General features: G+C 53.2%; 1 protein-coding gene across 1 annotated transcript; it reads right to left on the bottom strand.

The window, feature by feature from the left end:
• Positions 1 to 113: 113 nt before the first annotated feature.
• Positions 114 to 15,830, bottom strand: Atp13a1 (ATPase 13A1). The gene is made up of 26 exons (XM_059244549.1): positions 15,423 to 15,830; positions 13,091 to 13,180; positions 12,814 to 13,004; positions 11,680 to 11,752; positions 11,347 to 11,502; positions 11,181 to 11,250; positions 10,997 to 11,103; positions 10,490 to 10,619; positions 10,344 to 10,399; positions 9,797 to 9,923; positions 9,589 to 9,726; positions 9,380 to 9,500; positions 8,910 to 9,067; positions 8,464 to 8,639; positions 8,280 to 8,390; positions 7,283 to 7,408; positions 5,981 to 6,089; positions 4,369 to 4,568; positions 4,192 to 4,288; positions 2,541 to 2,701; positions 2,356 to 2,470; positions 2,077 to 2,273; positions 999 to 1,141; positions 760 to 871; positions 533 to 676; positions 114 to 449 (listed from the first exon to the last, which is right to left on the bottom strand). Exons 1-26 carry the CDS (start codon positions 15,807 to 15,809, stop codon positions 339 to 341), a joined length of 3,606 nt encoding a protein of 1,201 aa, XP_059100532.1. The 5' UTR covers positions 15,810 to 15,830; the 3' UTR covers positions 114 to 338.
• Positions 15,831 to 17,234: the final 1,404 nt, after the last annotated feature.

The following is a 17,234-nucleotide window of genomic DNA, read 5'->3' on the forward strand; positions in this document are numbered from 1 at the left end:
GTCATTCTCACTCTCCTCCCTGGGCTTGTGGTGATGCCAGGCCTTTCTTTGGTGACCACCTGGCCCCTCCAATTCCCAGGGGCCCTGTGTGGCACAGACAAGTGGAGGCAGGCTTCATAAAATTGCAGACGCCAATTTATTTACCAAAGGCGCTAGCCAGGACTGCTTTCACTAGCCTGGCCAGTGGTTGCCCACAAGGGTCCCAGCTCAGTCTTCCAAGGGCAAGGCAGGGCTGCCTCACCGTGGAGATGGGAGCAGTGTTCCCTCCTGGAGCCATGGGGGGCAGTGCTCCTGCCCAGCAGCAGCCAGGGTAGGTGGTGGATACCAGCACCATCATCTCAGGAAGGCACTTTCAGCTTCGGAGTCCCCAAAAAGAACTGTAGGACACGGTCAGCCAGGAGTGCCAGGCAGAAGTCCAGGGCCAGGACCTGGCCAATGACCAGCTTGAACTGTCAAGGAGGAGGCAGGTGAGCTGGGCCAGTGGCTGGGCTAGACTGGGCTGAGCCAGGGACCATTGCTCAGGACCACTCACCTCCACAGGGATGTCCACGAGGCCAAACTGGCTGTTGAAGTCCGGTGAGGAACCAAGGAGCAAGCCAATGATGGCCAGCAGTGACACCGCCAGACTCCACACCAGGGGCTTGTTCTCAGGCAGACTCTCCATGAAGGGTGGGCCCTGTAGTGAAAAGAGACAGCTGCCTGGGGAGGGCTGAGCAGGGGTTAGGCCAGGTGGGAATGGGTAGGTATGTGGGGCCTCACCTTGTAGTTGATGGCGAAGGTAGCCATCTGCATGGCCATGGCCATAATGTACACAGTGCTGTTGACCAGGGTCGGCTCAAACTCCTTGTATAGGTCTACAAACTGTTCCTGCCTACAGGGACAGGTGGGTGTCAGTACCCCTCTCCTGCTCAGGCACCCTGTGGCTTCCCACTGCCCTGACAGAGAACCAGGGCCTGCCTGGCTGTTCCTCCCTCCTCTCCTCCTGGAACCCCACTTACTTCTCAGGGCTGCGTGCCTGGGCCTCACGGTACAGGTAGACGAGGCTCAGAAAGTGGACAGAGAACTGCAGCATCACTGTGAGGATGGTGTACAGGTTGAAGATGTTGGGCAGGGGCCGCTCTCGGGAGAGAGTCTTGAGAGGCTGTGGGGCAGGACTGACCGTCAGAGCCAGCTTACTCACTCAACAGGTATAGAGATGATACTCCTGTCTCCTCAGGCATCTTGTTTCATCCTAATCTTGGGACTGCCTACGCCCAAAATAGTCTGTACTCCATGGTAGCAATGGAGGTCTCCATCAGGAAACAGATTTACTCTCCCTACTCCCAAGATGACAGTCAGAGCCTAGGGCCTGGTCCAGATTGCTAGCTTCCCATCCTATTAAGGTGGGATCTGAAATGTCCTCAGAAGACCCAGGGAACACGATACAGTAGGGGATTTGGAAAGTGACTAATGCCTGGACTGAGGGAAGCTTAGATGGTGGGGCCAGCATGAAGGGAGTACAGCCTTGGGGACAATCCCAGGCCTTCTTCTTTTAGCTGCTGTGAGGTGCAGAGCTCTAAATATGTATGGCCTGAAACTTCTGGAAGCCTAAGCCAAGACAGACCTTTTGTCTCAAGGTGTCCCGAGCAGCCTTTCCTCACCCTGATGGGAAGTTGACACACATCCGATGGCCACTGGGACCTCTATTTCGCCACATCAGTAACCAGTACAGACACCTGGTTGTGGTAGCGCCCTTTCCTCAGGAGGCCTCCCTGGCTATCCCTGAGGCCAGCCCCTGAAGTCTGTGACACACTTTCCCCCTCACAGAACTGTGTCCTCTGCTTGCTCTTATTCATCATTTCCTTTGCCCTGGGGACAGTGACCTGCCTGAACCCCAAGCTCACAGACAGTGGTATACCCTAAGCAATATCACTGGCAGCTATCCAGGCTTGACCCCGTCTGTATGTCCTGTGCAGTCTCAGGGAGCACTCCTGCCTCGGGGCTCTAGGTCTCTGTCTGTAACTTGGGGATGAGAATTCCAATCCACAAGAGCTCTTGAAATGTCCTATGGCCAGCCCTAGGCGGTGCAGGGCCCACCTTGGAGCGTGAGATGAAGAGGAAGCAGCCGGCCAGCAGCAGCCCCTGCAGGGTGGCCTGGAAGTCACTGAACTTGACACCCTCCAGGTAGAGGACACTTTGGCTATATGCCAGGATGAGGGCATTGAGGGCCAGGATCTTGAACATCTGTAGTGTCGTCACCAACGTGCAACGGCCCTGCTTGATCACGTGGCAGACTGTGGGAAAGCAGGGCATGAGTGGGCGCGGTGCTGGTGAGCAGGGCTCCAGGCAGGGCAGGGCTAGGTGCTTGGGACTCACTGCACTGGATGGAGGACAGCTTGGAGGTGAAGGGTGCTGCAATGCTGGCATCCCCCAGCTTCACAATGGGGGTGCTCTCGTCCTCCAGGTCTCGAAGCACCTGGCTCAGGCGGTCCTGTGGGGTGGGCAGCAGGGGTCAGCCCTGGCGAGCAAGGGTTATGGGCATTTCCAATCTGAACACTCACCCTGTGGGAGGCTGGTGGTTCCTCAGAGGACAGGAGTGCCGACCTCTGTTTGGTTGACCTGGAGGAGACTCTGGGGCCACTGTTGCTCAGGACCGGGCTGTCCCTTGGCCGCCGCCGCCGTTCTACAACCCTCTCAGGGGCATTGGCCAGGAGTGCTACACCTGAGGAAGTATTGAGGAGGACTGATGGAAAGCGGCCCAGGGGCAGGTACCAGTGTCCAGCTGCAGAGCTAGACCTCAGGCTGAGCTCACCACCCACCAGTTCCAAGATCCCCATTTCACCTGACTGCCCTATGGGGCCCTCAGAGACTGGCCATCTTGTTTCGCTGGAGAATGGCTTGGCAGATAAAAGCACTTCCCACACATTCCTGGCATTCGTGTGAATGTGAAGAGAGCCAATTCCACAAGGCTGTCCTCTGACTTTTACAGCTATGTGGTAGCAGGCATGTGCCTCCACCAGCATGAACACACATCACACAATACTAATAACTGTATTTAAAACACTGGATGGAAAAATGAAAGCAAGACTGGGGTGTAGCTCAGTGGTAGAATACCTGCCTACCCATGCTCAATTCCCCAAGTTCAATCCCAGAACCAATTTTCTTTTTTTTCCTGACAGGGTTTCTCTGTGTAGTCTTGACTGTCCGGGGACTCTATTTGTAGACCAGGCTGTCCTTGAACTCAGAGATCCACCTACCTCTGCCTCCTGAGTGCTGGGATTAAAGGCGTGCGCCATCACTGCCCAGTCAGAACCAATTTTTTTTAAAAAAAGCATCACTTTCAGTTTGTAAAGAGAGAATGTGAACAGTTGTTATTTGAAAAAGAAAGTAGAAGCCCCAAGAAGTCGAATGGAGATCACACCGATTGAGGGGTGTCAGAACCATGCTGACACAGGCACAGATGTGATCCTAGCCCTCTGGAGGCAGAAGCAGGAGGGGCTTGAGTTCCAGGCCAGGCAACACAGCAAGATCAGGCTCAAATGAGCACAAAAATCCCACCAGAACCTAAAATGAGCAACCGAAAACTGCTGGCCTCCAAAGAAACTAATTGAGAGAAAAGTCTACGAGAGTAAGAACCGCAGACTATGCAGGTCAAATGGAAAAGAACAAAGACCAAAGCGCAGCCTTTGCAGTCCAAGGCTGTCAACACTGGTCCAGACAGTGACCTGTGGTAACCATACCTGGCTGTGGGATTCATACAACAATGCCCCCAACTTCCTCTTTCCTCCTATCCTGTTCCTCATGCCTGTACCTTTCCCTGGCCTTGTAGCCCCCTCAAGAATTCTTTTTAATAGACAAGGTTCCATGTAACCAGGCTAGCCTTGCTAAGTATAGGCAAGAATGAACTTGGACCCCGGATTCTCTTGAGCTCTGCCTGGATGAGCACCACTGCCCAGGGAGGTTATTGGTTAAAATTACTTCTTTTTTCAGTGTTTGGGATGAAATCCAGGGCTGTGTACATATAAGGAAGACCTCTACACTGCGCCACACCCCCGGCCTCTCATTGGAGGATTCCAGGCAGGCGCTCTCCACAGAGCCATACCCCCAGCTCCTCTCCTAAGACTCAAACACCCCTGACTATCTATGAGCAAGAGGGCCAGGTGAGACGCCCACACTAGTGATGGAGACACAGCCCCAGCGATTGGAGCTCACCCACATCAGCATGCTTCAGTGCGCCCACGTCATTGGTGCCATCGCCACACATGAGGGTCACATAGCCCAGCTCTTTCAGGCTAGTGATGACAAATTCCTGCATGGTAGACATGAGATAAACAGGACTGCAGCCACTCCCAAAGCCCCCAGTGCCCAACCCTAGGGTCCTGCACATACCTTCTGCTTGGGGGCCACACGGGCAAACACTTGCACATGAGGGATGAGGCATAGCAGCTGCTGGGGGTCCACAGCCTGCAGGTGAGCCAAGCCATCACCTGTGAGGCACAGCGCGTGCTCCAGGGCCAGGGCCTTGGGGGAGCCCAGGGTCAGAGGCAGCACGATGCTGCTATCGATGGAGCGCCACTCACACGGCTGGCCTGTGGGTCACATCTACGGTCAGGGGTGGGACTCCAGGGCCAAGAGCCCCGCCTCCCCCAGAACCTGGCCCTGCCCTGGGCATTTCACAGGGCACACACACAGGTACAGGCAAGGAAATCGAGGACTCAGGACCTGAGCCCTGTTCCAATAGCTGCAGGAGTGGGCTAGATGCAAACACAGGAGGCTGGTCTTTTGGCAGTCAAGCCACCGTCCGTCTCCCTCTAGAAGTTACAGAACACTGATCCCTCATCTAACACATCTCTCTACCGCCAGCCTCAACTCCAGCCCTCTTGGAGCTAGGATCTCTCCCATGCTAAGGCCCATGGGACCCACTTTTTAGGGTCACCTGCCCACAACCCTCAGGTCCAAGAACATAGCATACAGGGCTGGAATGGAGGGAGACGTGGGGCCAACAGTTAAGAGTTCTCTGAGAAGCAGTGGGAGTTTCTAGAAGGCTTCCTCGCTGGGTACACTTCCCACCTCCCATTCTGCCATCCGGCTTTGGACACCCACTGCTCCTCACATGGGTCCTGCACTAAGTGATGGTTAGTGACCCCGAGCAAGAAGGGGGTTCACAGCTGGATGGTAGTGGTGCACGCCTTTAATTCCAGCACTAGGGAGGCAGAGCCAGGTGGATCTCTGTGAGTTCGAGGCCAGCCTGGTCTACAGAGTGAGTTCCAGGAAAGGCGCAAAGCTACACAGAGAAACCCTGTCTCGAAAAACAAAAAACAAAACAACAAAAAAAAAAAACAAAACAAAAAAAAAAAAAGAAAAAAAAAAAAGAAAAAAGAGTGGGTTCATTTGCTTACGTAGGAAAGATTCTGAAGCCTGGTCTCAGAAGAATATGTATGCAAAAACTGGTCTGAAAGCCACTGTGTAGCCCAGGCTGGCCTGGAACTAACAGCAATCTTCCTGCCTCAAGAGCTAGGCTGACAGGAGTGCACCCTCACACTTAGCTAAGTGGACTTCATTTTGAGTCCCAGCCTCCTTGCTTTCAAGTAAGATGCCAATAGCGTAGCAGTTTATCTCCTCCTTACATTGTGCACAGAGCTGCCCACAGTGCAGGGCAGGGCAGACAGATGTGCTAAGAACATGCCATGCCTTTTACCCAGGATCTACCATTCTCAGTGCTGGGCACCTAGCAACCCATGGGCAATGGCACAGGAGTGACCTGCCCAGCCCAAGGTGGGCAAGGATGACGAATGAGTACCTGTCTGGCAGTGTGCATGAGGCCTGTTGTAAACAAGCAAGGCAGACTCAGGAATCCATTGGTGCTCTATACCACACACCCACACGCCACACTGCCTATGTTCTGGGGCCTCCTCATAGTGCTGCTGACATCAATTGTGATCAGCAGTAAATAGTGGTAAGACACTGGTCCTGGACTAGGGCCCCCGCTACCCAGCCTCACCTTTCTCCGAGGGAGGATGCAAGATGAGCGTGTGGGCCTTGTCAATGAAGTGTAGCTCCTGAGCAACATGGCAGGCAGTGAGTGGGTTGTCGCCTGTGATCATGACCACCTATGGGACAGGGGACAAGGCTTAGCAGGGAAGATTTGTTGGGCAGAATTCTTACCTTGGCCTCACAGCTCCTCCTAAGAAAGTATGAGGGAAAAGGCTACAACCCCCATGGGACAGAACCCAGGTTGTGCTATCCAAATGGCAAGGCTGTGCTAGTTCATCAGCTGAGATGGCACCAGGGCTGCTCACACACTGAGCACACTTCAGCCTCAATGCATTGCTTCTTTTTTTTTTTTTTTTAAAGATTTATTTATTTATGTATACAGTGTTCTATCTGCATGCATGCCTGCATGCCAGAAGAGGGCACCAGATCACATTATAGATGGTTGTGAGCCACCATGTGGTTGCTGGGAATTGAACTCAGGACCTCTGGAAGAACAGGCAGTGCTCTTAACCTCTGAGCCATCTCTCCAGCCCCAATGCATTGCTTCTTAAAGCAATTCACTTTTTATTATGTGTTTATAGGAAGGGTGTGTGTGCCTTTGGATATGAAGGCCAAAAGAGATGTCTGATTTCTCACAGCTAGAGTTATAGGCATTTTGTGGGTGTCACGATTCAAACTTTGGTCCTCATGACTGAGTACCAAGTTCTTTTAACTGCTGAGCCAACTCTTGGGATCCTACTTTTTGCTTTTTGGGCCAAGGTCTCACCATGAAGGCCTGGCTGGCCTTGGACTCACTACGTAGACCATACTGACCGTAAACTCAAATTGACATGCTGACCTCTGCCCTTCTAGGGTAATGGGCATGTCACTACATTCAGCTTATTGCTTTTACTTAAAAACACAAATTAAGAATTAGCTCTTGGCTGTCAATGTTCAGGGCCTGGTACCTGCTTGTACAGAGACCATTTTAGTGATGGGAAAGATAAGTAGTCCATGACCGACGAGGGCTCAATGGGGACCAGTTGTCTTATCTGCCTCTTTCTGAGACTGTTCACCACGACAGACATGGCCTCCAGATCCCTTACCTCCAGCTTCTGCTTCCTTCTCATAGTCACAGAAAGTCTGAGGAGGTGATGTATGTTCTAAGAGGGGGCCACGTTACAGAGCATCATCTACTCAGACCTGAAGTGCCAGCCATATCTATACCCAGCTTAAAACCTGTGGTCCCTCACTACTGAGAACTAGAGCTGTCACGGTTCTCTGCTGCCAGCCCCCTGCTCCTGCTCCCACTTCTCACTTTTCCCCATACCCTGTGGGATGCGTTCTGGATCTCTCGGATCACAGCCTTTGAGTCAGCCTTGAGTGGACAGGAGACCACAATGAAGCCCACGAACTTGAGGCTGCACTCCAGTGTCTCCCGCTTGACCTCCCGGGCCTGTGGACAGATGCAGGATACCTTCACCGTCTGTCCTTCCCACCAGCCTCTTCAAACCTCCCTGAGTGAGGAACCCAGTCAGGAAAGCAGGTTACAAGTGCCTCAGCAAGTAGAGCCACTGTGCATGTGTGTGATGGTGCTGGGAGAGAAGAGGCCCAGTCTCCTAAGAAGAGAAATGTCAGCGTTAGGAGGGGAGAGAAAGGTAGGTGCCAAGTGGGGTCCAGCTAATGATGCGGGGAGGTCTAGACCCAACTGTGCCTATACCTTGTGATTGTAGATATGGACACATCACAGAGCCCTCTGTGGCTCAATTCAAAAGTGGGACTGCACAAGGCCACCACCCTCAGGATACCCAACAAAGTGCCAGGGAAGGCAGGTGATAAAGATCACAGAAGACACAGCAGAATAAGAGTGAGGTGGGGGTCAGGGTGGACAGGACCAGGGGGACAGGCTTGGGACAAAGAGGGCTCTCCAGGCCCAGAAGCAAGGAAGGCACAATGCAGGAGGACAGAGGCTTTGCGTCCTGGCTTGAGTGGGTCTCCATCTCACGGCTGTCTGCTGACAGGAAGGTCTAGAGGGATGTTTGGCTGTAGTGGGTAAAGCAGACTGGACCAGGACCAAGAAGTAAGTCAAAGGGCAGCTGTACTTTCAGAGTCTGCGAAGAAGGGCAGGGACAGAGGAGGGGTACGGACCCACTATGGCCTTCTGATCACCAGGTGACAGGGACAAGAATGGTGGAATCTGAAACGCCTTCTGGCCTTCCCTGAGGAAGTGCCCAGGACATCCCAGAGCAGAGAAGGTAACATGAAATTGCGCTCATTCCCACTGATGTGGCAGGGTAGCAGGGTTGTTGAGTATGGCAGACCCTCACCTGCTGATGCGTGAGATGCCCTAGCTCCTTGTACCCCAGAGCCAGGACTCGGGCTCCTTCCCGAGAGATCTCAGTGTGGATGTGGTGGTAGTCAGCTGGGCACTGGGAAAACTGCATGGAACACAGGGGCACGTCACTGCCTGATCCCTGACTGCCCCTTGACCCAGGGTTGGGGCTGGCTCACCATGGAGTGCAGGGTTTCAGGGGCCCCCTTCACAGCCGCGATGTAGCAGAGGTCAGTGGAGCCGAGCTTCTCGTAGGAGGCGAGCACGGACATTCGCTTTAGGGCACTGGCAAAATGAAAGCGCTGGTGAATTTTCAGCCCCTGAGTTTTAATACTTCGGGGGAATACTTTCTCATCTGGAAACAAATAAGTACGAGTCCTGAGGGGCTTTGCTCCGGAGAGGTAGCCAAGCCCCCCACACTCTGCCCCAGTTTTCCCACCCCAGCATCCCCAGAATCCTGCCGGTCACAGCAGGCAAGTGGATCAGTCACGGGAGACTGGACACTGACCCAAAAAGATACCGATGTGAGGCTAGCCTGGCACTAGCCTGGAAGAATGTTGCCACGGGCGAGCCTGCCCAGGACAGAGAGGCCACCCATGCCAGGCCTTGAATTCCAGTCCCTCACCTTTGGTCAGTGTCCAGTCCACAGCTGTCAGCATGGCCTTCTCCAGGGGGTCACCCACTAGGGTGCCATCCTCCAGCTGCATGAGTGAGTGGCAGGAAGCCAGGGCGCGGTGTGTCTCTATGGGAATGCTGGACACTGGGGTCACCTCTTTTCCATCTCTGCAAAGAAGGGTACAGTTGGTACAAGACGGATAGAGGAGGGCGGGTGAGCTGCACCTCTACCAGGGACCACCTTCTGAGACTACTGGCCTCAAGGATGACTCCTGAGATCAGAGCAGATGAGGCCCCAGATCTGTGCCAGCTGTTCTGAATCTATCTCCCTACCCGATACCACTCATCCTGATATCCACGTAAGACCCTCTGTAATGGAACCTCATAAGCAGGGCTTCAGTGTAGGGGCTCAGGTCAAGCTTGGTTCTGTTTGCTGGGGGTGGGAAGGATGGTGGTGGTGGTGAGTCCTTTTATGCTCACCTCAGCCCTGCCACACCACGCACCACCAGGCTGTCACTCGTCAAGGTACCCGTCTTGTCAAAGCAGCATACTTCGACCTTGCCAGCAAAGGGGATCCGGAAAGGCTCTGTGCAGTACATGTCTGGGGGTGCGGTATGGGGTCTGGAGTCAGGGGATCCCTCCAGGCTCCAGCCTGTTGTGCCACGCCCCACCAATCACTCAGTACTCACAGAGCTTGGCCAGGGCTATGAGGGAGGTGTTGACAGCCAGGGACAGCTCAATGGGCAGTTCAGGGGGTACAACCGAGGTGAGGATGAGGGTACACTCGAGAAAGAGCTTGTAGCGGTTCCGGCTGGGGTCCTTGGTCCCTGTGGAAACAGGGCCTGGAAGCCTGGGGCAGGGAAGGGGCTGTGGAGCAGGAGCTGTGAGGGTGCTTACCTTCAATCCACACATATGCAGCGGCAGCAATGGCAAACACCAGGAGGAAGAGGATGAAGATGAAGGTCTCCAGGTTGTTCGCAGTCACCCTCTTCACCCCAAAGAGAATTGTACGCAGCAGCTTGCCCTGCAGGGATGGGGTGGGGAACAGTCTTTCCTAGGAGGTTTATGGGGGACAGCAGCCTCCCCTCCCCGAGAGCACCGAGGCTGGCTTCTCTTTCCAGGAAGCAGGAACGCCCGCCTCAGCCCAGGAAGCAGCTCCAATTACATTTCCAACAAGAGTTAAGGCCGCCTACCACAGGGCCACCGGAGGGGCAGCAAGTGCAAAGGGGAAACCAGGCTTTCATCCCCCTCCAGGCAGAACCCTGAAGCATTTCCCAGAGCACCTCACTTAACACCCTTCCTAGGATGGTACACCAGACTGCCGTGGGCACACCCAGTTATCTCAGGCCAGGGAAAGCAGGCAGCACTATGATGGTAAGGCCTGCACTAGCCTTAGGGTGAATGTTCTAGAAGGATCCATCACACACTTTGCGCCCTCCCATACCTGGGAAGTGTTGAATCCAGTCCTCAGGACGTAGGCCACACATCCATTGTCAACCGCTGAGGAGACAAGCAGAGGTGTGTGTCATTAACACCCCTGTCTCACCTACATGCTACGCAGGACACCCAGGATACCCTCAAGGCACCTACACTTCAGGCCAGAGGTCGCCTTCTGCGGGGGGATGTGCTGTACCACCTTGGTGCCCCCAAAGATGACATGTAGCCGGGCATCGGCCTGCAGGTCTAGGACACGGTCTGGGCTCAGGTCTTCAATGGGCTCCTGAGAAAGAAAACGTCAGAACTGGATGACTGCCTCACTTCAGCTTTCCAGGGCTGAGGCATTAGTAGGCTGCATCTCTGGAGTGCTGGCCCCCAGGGAGTTGTCTGACTCCCATGAGTGCCCCCTGCCTAGATCAGCAAATCCTATCCACCTGGGCTCCTTGGCTGTTGCGTCTCACCACAGGACTTGTGGAGTTAATGCCCGGTGATCTGCATTAGACCTCCTCAATGATACAGAGAATCCCATCCTGACTGGATGTGCTGGTTCTCTCCACCTGGCCCACCCACACCTATGGAAGTGACTCCAGCCCACTGGCCTCTCCTGCCCTATGTCTGTCTTCAGGAACTGGCTAGCGAACTGTGGATTCCACCCATCACCTTCATCTGTGGCACCGATTCCCCTGTGAGCATCGCCTCGTCCACGATGCAGCGGCCTCGAAGCAGCAGCACATCGCACGGCACCAGGTTCTCCTGGGGGGATCGGCCTGCAACACGCAGGCAGGAGGATCAGCCACAGACTACAGTAAGGGTTTCTGTCTGGGGGAGAGGAATCCTGCCTCACCGATGGACACGATGTCCCCAGGAACAATCTCATCACTGGCGACGGGCCTCCATTTTCGGCTGCGGTAGACCTGGAAGTATGAGTAGGGGAAGTATGTCACATAGAATATGCACAGTGCTTACCGGGGCTGGGCAGGGTTACCATCCACCTGTCCCATCAGCCACACCTGTATCATGTGGGGCTTGTTGCCCATCTTGCGGATCTCTGACATGTTCCTCATCTGCTGCTGCACTAGGGAAGCCTCGAAAGCCACCAGCATGGACAGAGTGAAGACACTGTAGTACCAATACTCATCCAGGCACCAGAGCCCGACGCAGAACACCTGTGGGTCAGCAGTCTGTCAGGCCTTGCCCACCTGTCCTGTACCCAGAAACCCCAGCAAACACCAATGATCCTTGAGGGCAGGGAGAGGCTCTGGGGTTTGCAATGGCAGCTAGGCTTACTCTGGCTGAAACAGCCCCAAAGAAGGAGCCGGTGCAAGGGCCAGAGCTGTTGTTACCTGAAACACGAAGAAAGGGGCTGTGGCTCTCTCCTTGAAAAGTTCAGAGAAGTCAGGCACCACCATCTCGGCCCTGTAAGAGATCATACCCATCAAATTCCTGGATGAGGCCGAACAAGAGGAGACCCTGGCCCTGCCACCTCCAACTTGGAACCTCTGTGGGTTTCCAAAGACACAGGCTACCCAAGGTGGGAGGCTGCACTCATGCTCCTCCCTGCTTGCTCAACAGTCAAGCGCAGGTTGGCTGACAATGTGCTGTCCTTACCCACTGAGCCCCTTGCTCTGCTGAATCCTATGACAGGCTCTTCCCAACACCATCCACCCCAGGGCAAGATAAGAATATCTAGTCAGTGACACAGGCAGCAGTACCACTGAGTCGTACTCCAACCCCACTGAGGGTGCATCATCACCATTTCCAGTGTGCTGAGATGCTTATGAGCATAAATAGCTGAACAGAAATTTCAAGATGGAATCTAATTTCATGCTGTGCATACCACTTTAATCCCTACAGAGTGAGTTTCAGGACAGCCAGGAGCTACACAGAGAAATCCTGTCAAGAAAAAAAATCTAATTCCATGTTTGTTAGGGAGGGCAGACCAAGGAGAGGGCTTATTTGATAAAGTGCTTGCCTTATAAGCATGAGGACCTAAGTTCAAGTCCCCAACTCCATGTAAAAAAACCAAGTGTAGTGGTATGAACTTATAATCACAGCACTGGGGAGGTAGAGACAGGAGGATTGCTGGTATTGCTACTTAGAAAGCCTATTTAGTGAGCTCCAATTCAGAGAGACTCTGCCTTAAAAAACAAGGTGGATGGCTGCTGGGATGGCACCTGAAGCTGACCTCTAGTCTCCACATATATTTGCACGCACATGCATACCCACCCACTACCACACAAATCAAGAGAGGAATTACAAGAGTCACACCACAAAGCAGAGGCTCCTGGCCCTCTAAGGGCGCTGTTGGCGGACAAGTTCGGAGGAAACTAGAGCAGAGCAGCTTTCTCAAATGGGGCCACTGTCACCTAGCATTTTTGGCTTAAAAGTAGAGCCTCTGCCCTATTGCCAGGGCTCCCTGACCAGGAGCAGAGCAGGGCAGCAGTACACAGGGGCCCCTGGGGAAGACAAGGACTCACTTGTTGCTCCCAAACTTCTTCTCCGCAGCTCGGATCTCCGAGTCTTCCTGGAAGCCTCTGTTGTTCTGATAATAGGAGAAGGCATTCCCCACTGGGAAGGCCACCGGGAGGAACTGCTTTTTCTCCAGGGCATCATAGGAATATTTGATCTTCTGGAATTCAAATGATAGCACCTCCAGCCCATCTTCACCCTGGGTTGGGGGTGGGGAGGACATCAGTGCTCAGGAATACCACACAAATGCCTATTCCAGTCACCCTGCAGGACATCCCTACCCACCTTGCCACGGTGCAGGGCTACCAGCTCAGTGGAGCCATTGTTGGGGGTTGGCACCACCTTCACAAAGGTCGCTCTGCTTGGGTCATACTCCTGTCAAAAGCCAAAGATTGTTATTGAGCCCTTCTTAACCCAAAGTGATGCCCTCACATGGACAGACGAGTGTGGGTGCCACATAATGTTATGAATATGTCCTTAGGCTCTAGTGCTGGCTTGGCCATACTCTACTTGATCACTGGTCCTGTAGTAGAAAGCTGAGGTCACAGGCTTGCTCGTCATCCAGGATTCTGAGCACAAACTCAAATCCATATAGAACATTTAATTTGCTCTCCACTCATATGACCCAAGTCTTAGCACAGCCCACTTGCTGCCACACTGGCTCTCTCTGGCTTGCTTACTGCTCCCTAGTACACTGGACACTCAGGCTTGCCTGTGTCTGAGCTAAGAGTCTTGGGATCCAAGCATGTCCTACCTACAGCCTGTGGGTACATGCAACCAAAGACAGTTATGAATGTGACACAAACCATAAGCCTACTCATAACACTATGGGATTTTTTTCTTGGTAACTTAATTGTGAGGTTCCCTAGAGGAACCTCAATTATGTTGATGACTACACTGAACGGTGATGTCAAGAGACTGGTCCTGCCTCCTTCCTCTACACCATTGTCTTTGCAGGAAGCACACACACAGAGCCGCCAGCTCTACCGACTGTCCAGGCCTTGGTCACCTACTGTGGAGCCCTCCCCAGGTGGCCCCATCTAAAGTTCCCTGGGACTCTCTTAGTGTTATGTCTTCTCCATGCTACTTTCCTGACACAAGAAACACTCCCTCATGAGCTGTTTCGCTACACCTCGCTATGACTAGAGGTGGAGGAGGGACACACAGTGGTAACCCTGAAGGAATGCCACTCCCAAGGGACTGCCACGGCCCTGGAACCATAGAGAAAACAGGAACACACACACAATGATGAGCTTAACTAACACAGAAGGCAAGCACATGGTGCTATGTTGAGTGTTAGCCCTGAGGCAGGCACTTTACAGGTCGTCTTAGCCTCCCTCAGTGACCCTGGAGGGAGGCGCTTCAGCTTTCACTTTACAGCAGGGTGAAACTGAAACCCAGGGAGAAGCACACCCTGATCTCTCTCCTCACTCCAAGGCTGCTTAGCTCCGCCCACTCACTTCTCCATCCTAGGAGAGGAAGTTGTGGGCTACATATATTTAGCCACAGTCCAAAAGGCAGCTAGACTGCTAGGGATTGAGCATCCTACACTCACCCCCTACAACTCACCCCCAACCCTTGGTGCCAAGCTCAGAAATCCAGGCCCCTCTGCAGGACAAATATTAACGAAGGAGGCACCAGGGTGCACTCTCTTGGGACTGAGGAGTCAATGCACAGAGCCAGAGAAGGTAAGTAAGGGTATTCTGGTTTTTCCTGCAGTCCTTGACACTTCCTCCCTTTCCTGGGGATCAACCCAGCATTGGGATTGGAAAGGACGCTGGCTTGAGCAGTTATCAGTGCCACAGGCTTCATCTAGTGTGATCTGTAGTGTGGTCACTGGGTGTTACCTGCCAACCTAGAGCACCTTGTGGTCACTGCCTCCTGTAGCAGCACTGTATTTGAAATTCTGAACTTGGACCACTGCAGTCTTGCTGCATACCCTGACAAACCCTCATCTTATTAACCACCCTTATTTTATAGACAGATACCATGAGACTCTAAGCTGTTAGTTACTTCACTTACAACTAGCTCCTGCTCATCTTAAGCACCAGGATGAACTACATGCTCCTTTGGGTCTAGCAAGGGACAGAGGCTGAACATAGATTAGGGGAATCACACTACCGGTCTAGCCTCACACTTGGGGGGGTTGGGTGGAGTAGGAACCAGAAATGGTAGCACAGGCTTTTAATCCCAGCACCCTAGAGACAGAGGTAGGCAGATATCTATGAGTACCAGACGAGCCAGGGCTTCATGAGATCCTGTCTTATAAAAAAACAGGAAAAACCAAGGTAGGAGACGATGGAGAAGGAAGGTAGGACCGTTCCAAGAACAGCACGTCACATGGGAGCTAAGATAACAATTCACAAGAACAGTAACATATGGGTTCTGCGCTAAGTCTGTTACGTGTTTCTTGTGAATCAAAATGACCACAGCACAGTCGCATGGGGGGGGTCAGAATCAGGCCTAAGTCACAGGGGAGAAGGCGCCTCTGGAGACTCGGGCCTTGCAATTGAAAAGCTGCAGACGGGACTGGGGATCCGTAAACCGCTGCGGCCCGGGACCCCTGCTAGGCCACATCGTGCCTGGGTCTGGGTTGGGATCGTGCGCGCGCACTTACCGGGGTGCAGGTGAGCGCGCAGTGCGCGTGCACAGACCAATGCCCAGACAGGACAGTGAGTGCGTGCGCGAGGCAGATGGTGGCGAGCGCGAGCAGAGCGGCCTCGGGGATCTGGGTCCAGCTGCTGCCCCAGCCCCAGCAACCGCTGGCGGCGGCGCCCACCCAAGCTGGGTACAGCAGCCCCGCGAACGGCAGCACGGTGAGGCGCCGCACAAGTGCCAGCCGCCGGTATGGCCACACGGCGGCCACCAGTTCGTCGCCATTCGCTATAAGCGCTGGTCCAGCGGCCAGCACCGGCCGCAGTCGCGGCCCAGGTTGAGGAGGCCCGTTGCCCCGGGCCCCGCCAGGCCGGGCCTCGCAAGGAACCGCGTTGCCCACCGCCGCCATCTTTCCCAGCGCTGCGATAGCTTCCGGCAGAAGCACCGCCTCACTTCCTGTAAATTACTTCCGGTGAGGCCTGAGAGCCACCATGAATGGCTCTAGGAATAGGAAGCGCCTATGGAAAGAGCTACAAGGGTCAGGAAGGGCACTGCCATGACAGACTGTGGCTGGAAGGAGAGTAAGGGCGTTGCCATAACAAAGAAGGAATCACAGGTCCAAATCAGCTTGCTAAGGGGTGCCACGCCAGACTAAGACCGGAAAAGACTAGGCAGGCAGGGCGGGCTTGACGGCACCAAGACTACCTGAAACGGAAGAGCCGGACACGTCTCGCTTGGGCATCTGTCAGTCACATGGGGCGGAGCCTCTACACGTGAAGGAGAAAAGCCAATCCAAAAATAAGGGCTTTAGGAGGTGGGGCCTTTTGAGGGCGGGGTCTAGCAGAAGGGCGGGGCTTTCAAAAGGTAGCGGTTAGAGCGGCTTCTCCACGCAAGCCATACTGTAAAAATTACACAAAATAGCCACGTTAACATAAGAAATGGGCCGGGCGGTGGTGGTGCCCACCTTTAATCCCAGCACTCGGGAGGCAGAGCCTGGCGGATCTCTGTGAGTTCGAGGCCAGCCTGGTCTACAGAGTGAGTTCCAGGAAAGGCGTCAAAGCTACACAGAGAAACCCTGTCTCAAAAAACAAAAACAAACAAACAAACAAAAAAAGAAATGGAAAATTTGATATTTGTATGAAATGTATTTTACTGTTACTCAACTATTCTGTACAAATGCTATTACTTGAACACAACCATAATAGGATTTTTGAAGATTTAGAAAAAATTATAATTATGTATTTGTGTATCTGTGTGTGTGTGTGTGTGTGTGTGTGACCTGTGTACAGCTTCCACAGGGGCCCTAAGAGGGCGTCTGAAACTTGGAGTTGGCATAGTTGTGAGTTGCCCCACTTGGGTGTTTGGAATCCAACTCTGGTCTTCTGAAAGAGCAGCAAGCATTCTTAATCACTGAGCCCTTTCTCTAGCACCCATAATAGGATTTATTGCTAATTGTGTAATAATTAGTATGTGTGAGGAAATATCTTTAAAGAATATATTACATTCTATTTATGTGTGTGTCACACATGTGAACGTCAAACAATAGCTCACTGGAATTGGCTCTCTCCTTTCACTAGATGGGTCATCAGAATTGGTGGCAAGTACCTTTACACCCTGAGCCATGTCACTGGGCTACAACATTTTATTTGAACACTTCCAGTCATTGTGTTTTGTTTTTGAGACAAGGTCTCAAGGAGCCCAAGCTCACCTCAATCTCTCTATGTAGTAGAAACTGGCCTTGAAATCCTGGTCCTCTTGCCTTGACTTCCTATTACAGATGTGGGCCACTACATAGAGAGTCCTATGGGTTTTTTTCAGTTCTTTATTGCATAAT

The sequence above is a fragment of the Peromyscus eremicus genome, chromosome 17 (assembly GCF_949786415.1).
Source record: "Peromyscus eremicus chromosome 17, PerEre_H2_v1, whole genome shotgun sequence".
NCBI classification, from domain to species: domain Eukaryota; kingdom Metazoa; phylum Chordata; class Mammalia; order Rodentia; family Cricetidae; genus Peromyscus; species Peromyscus eremicus.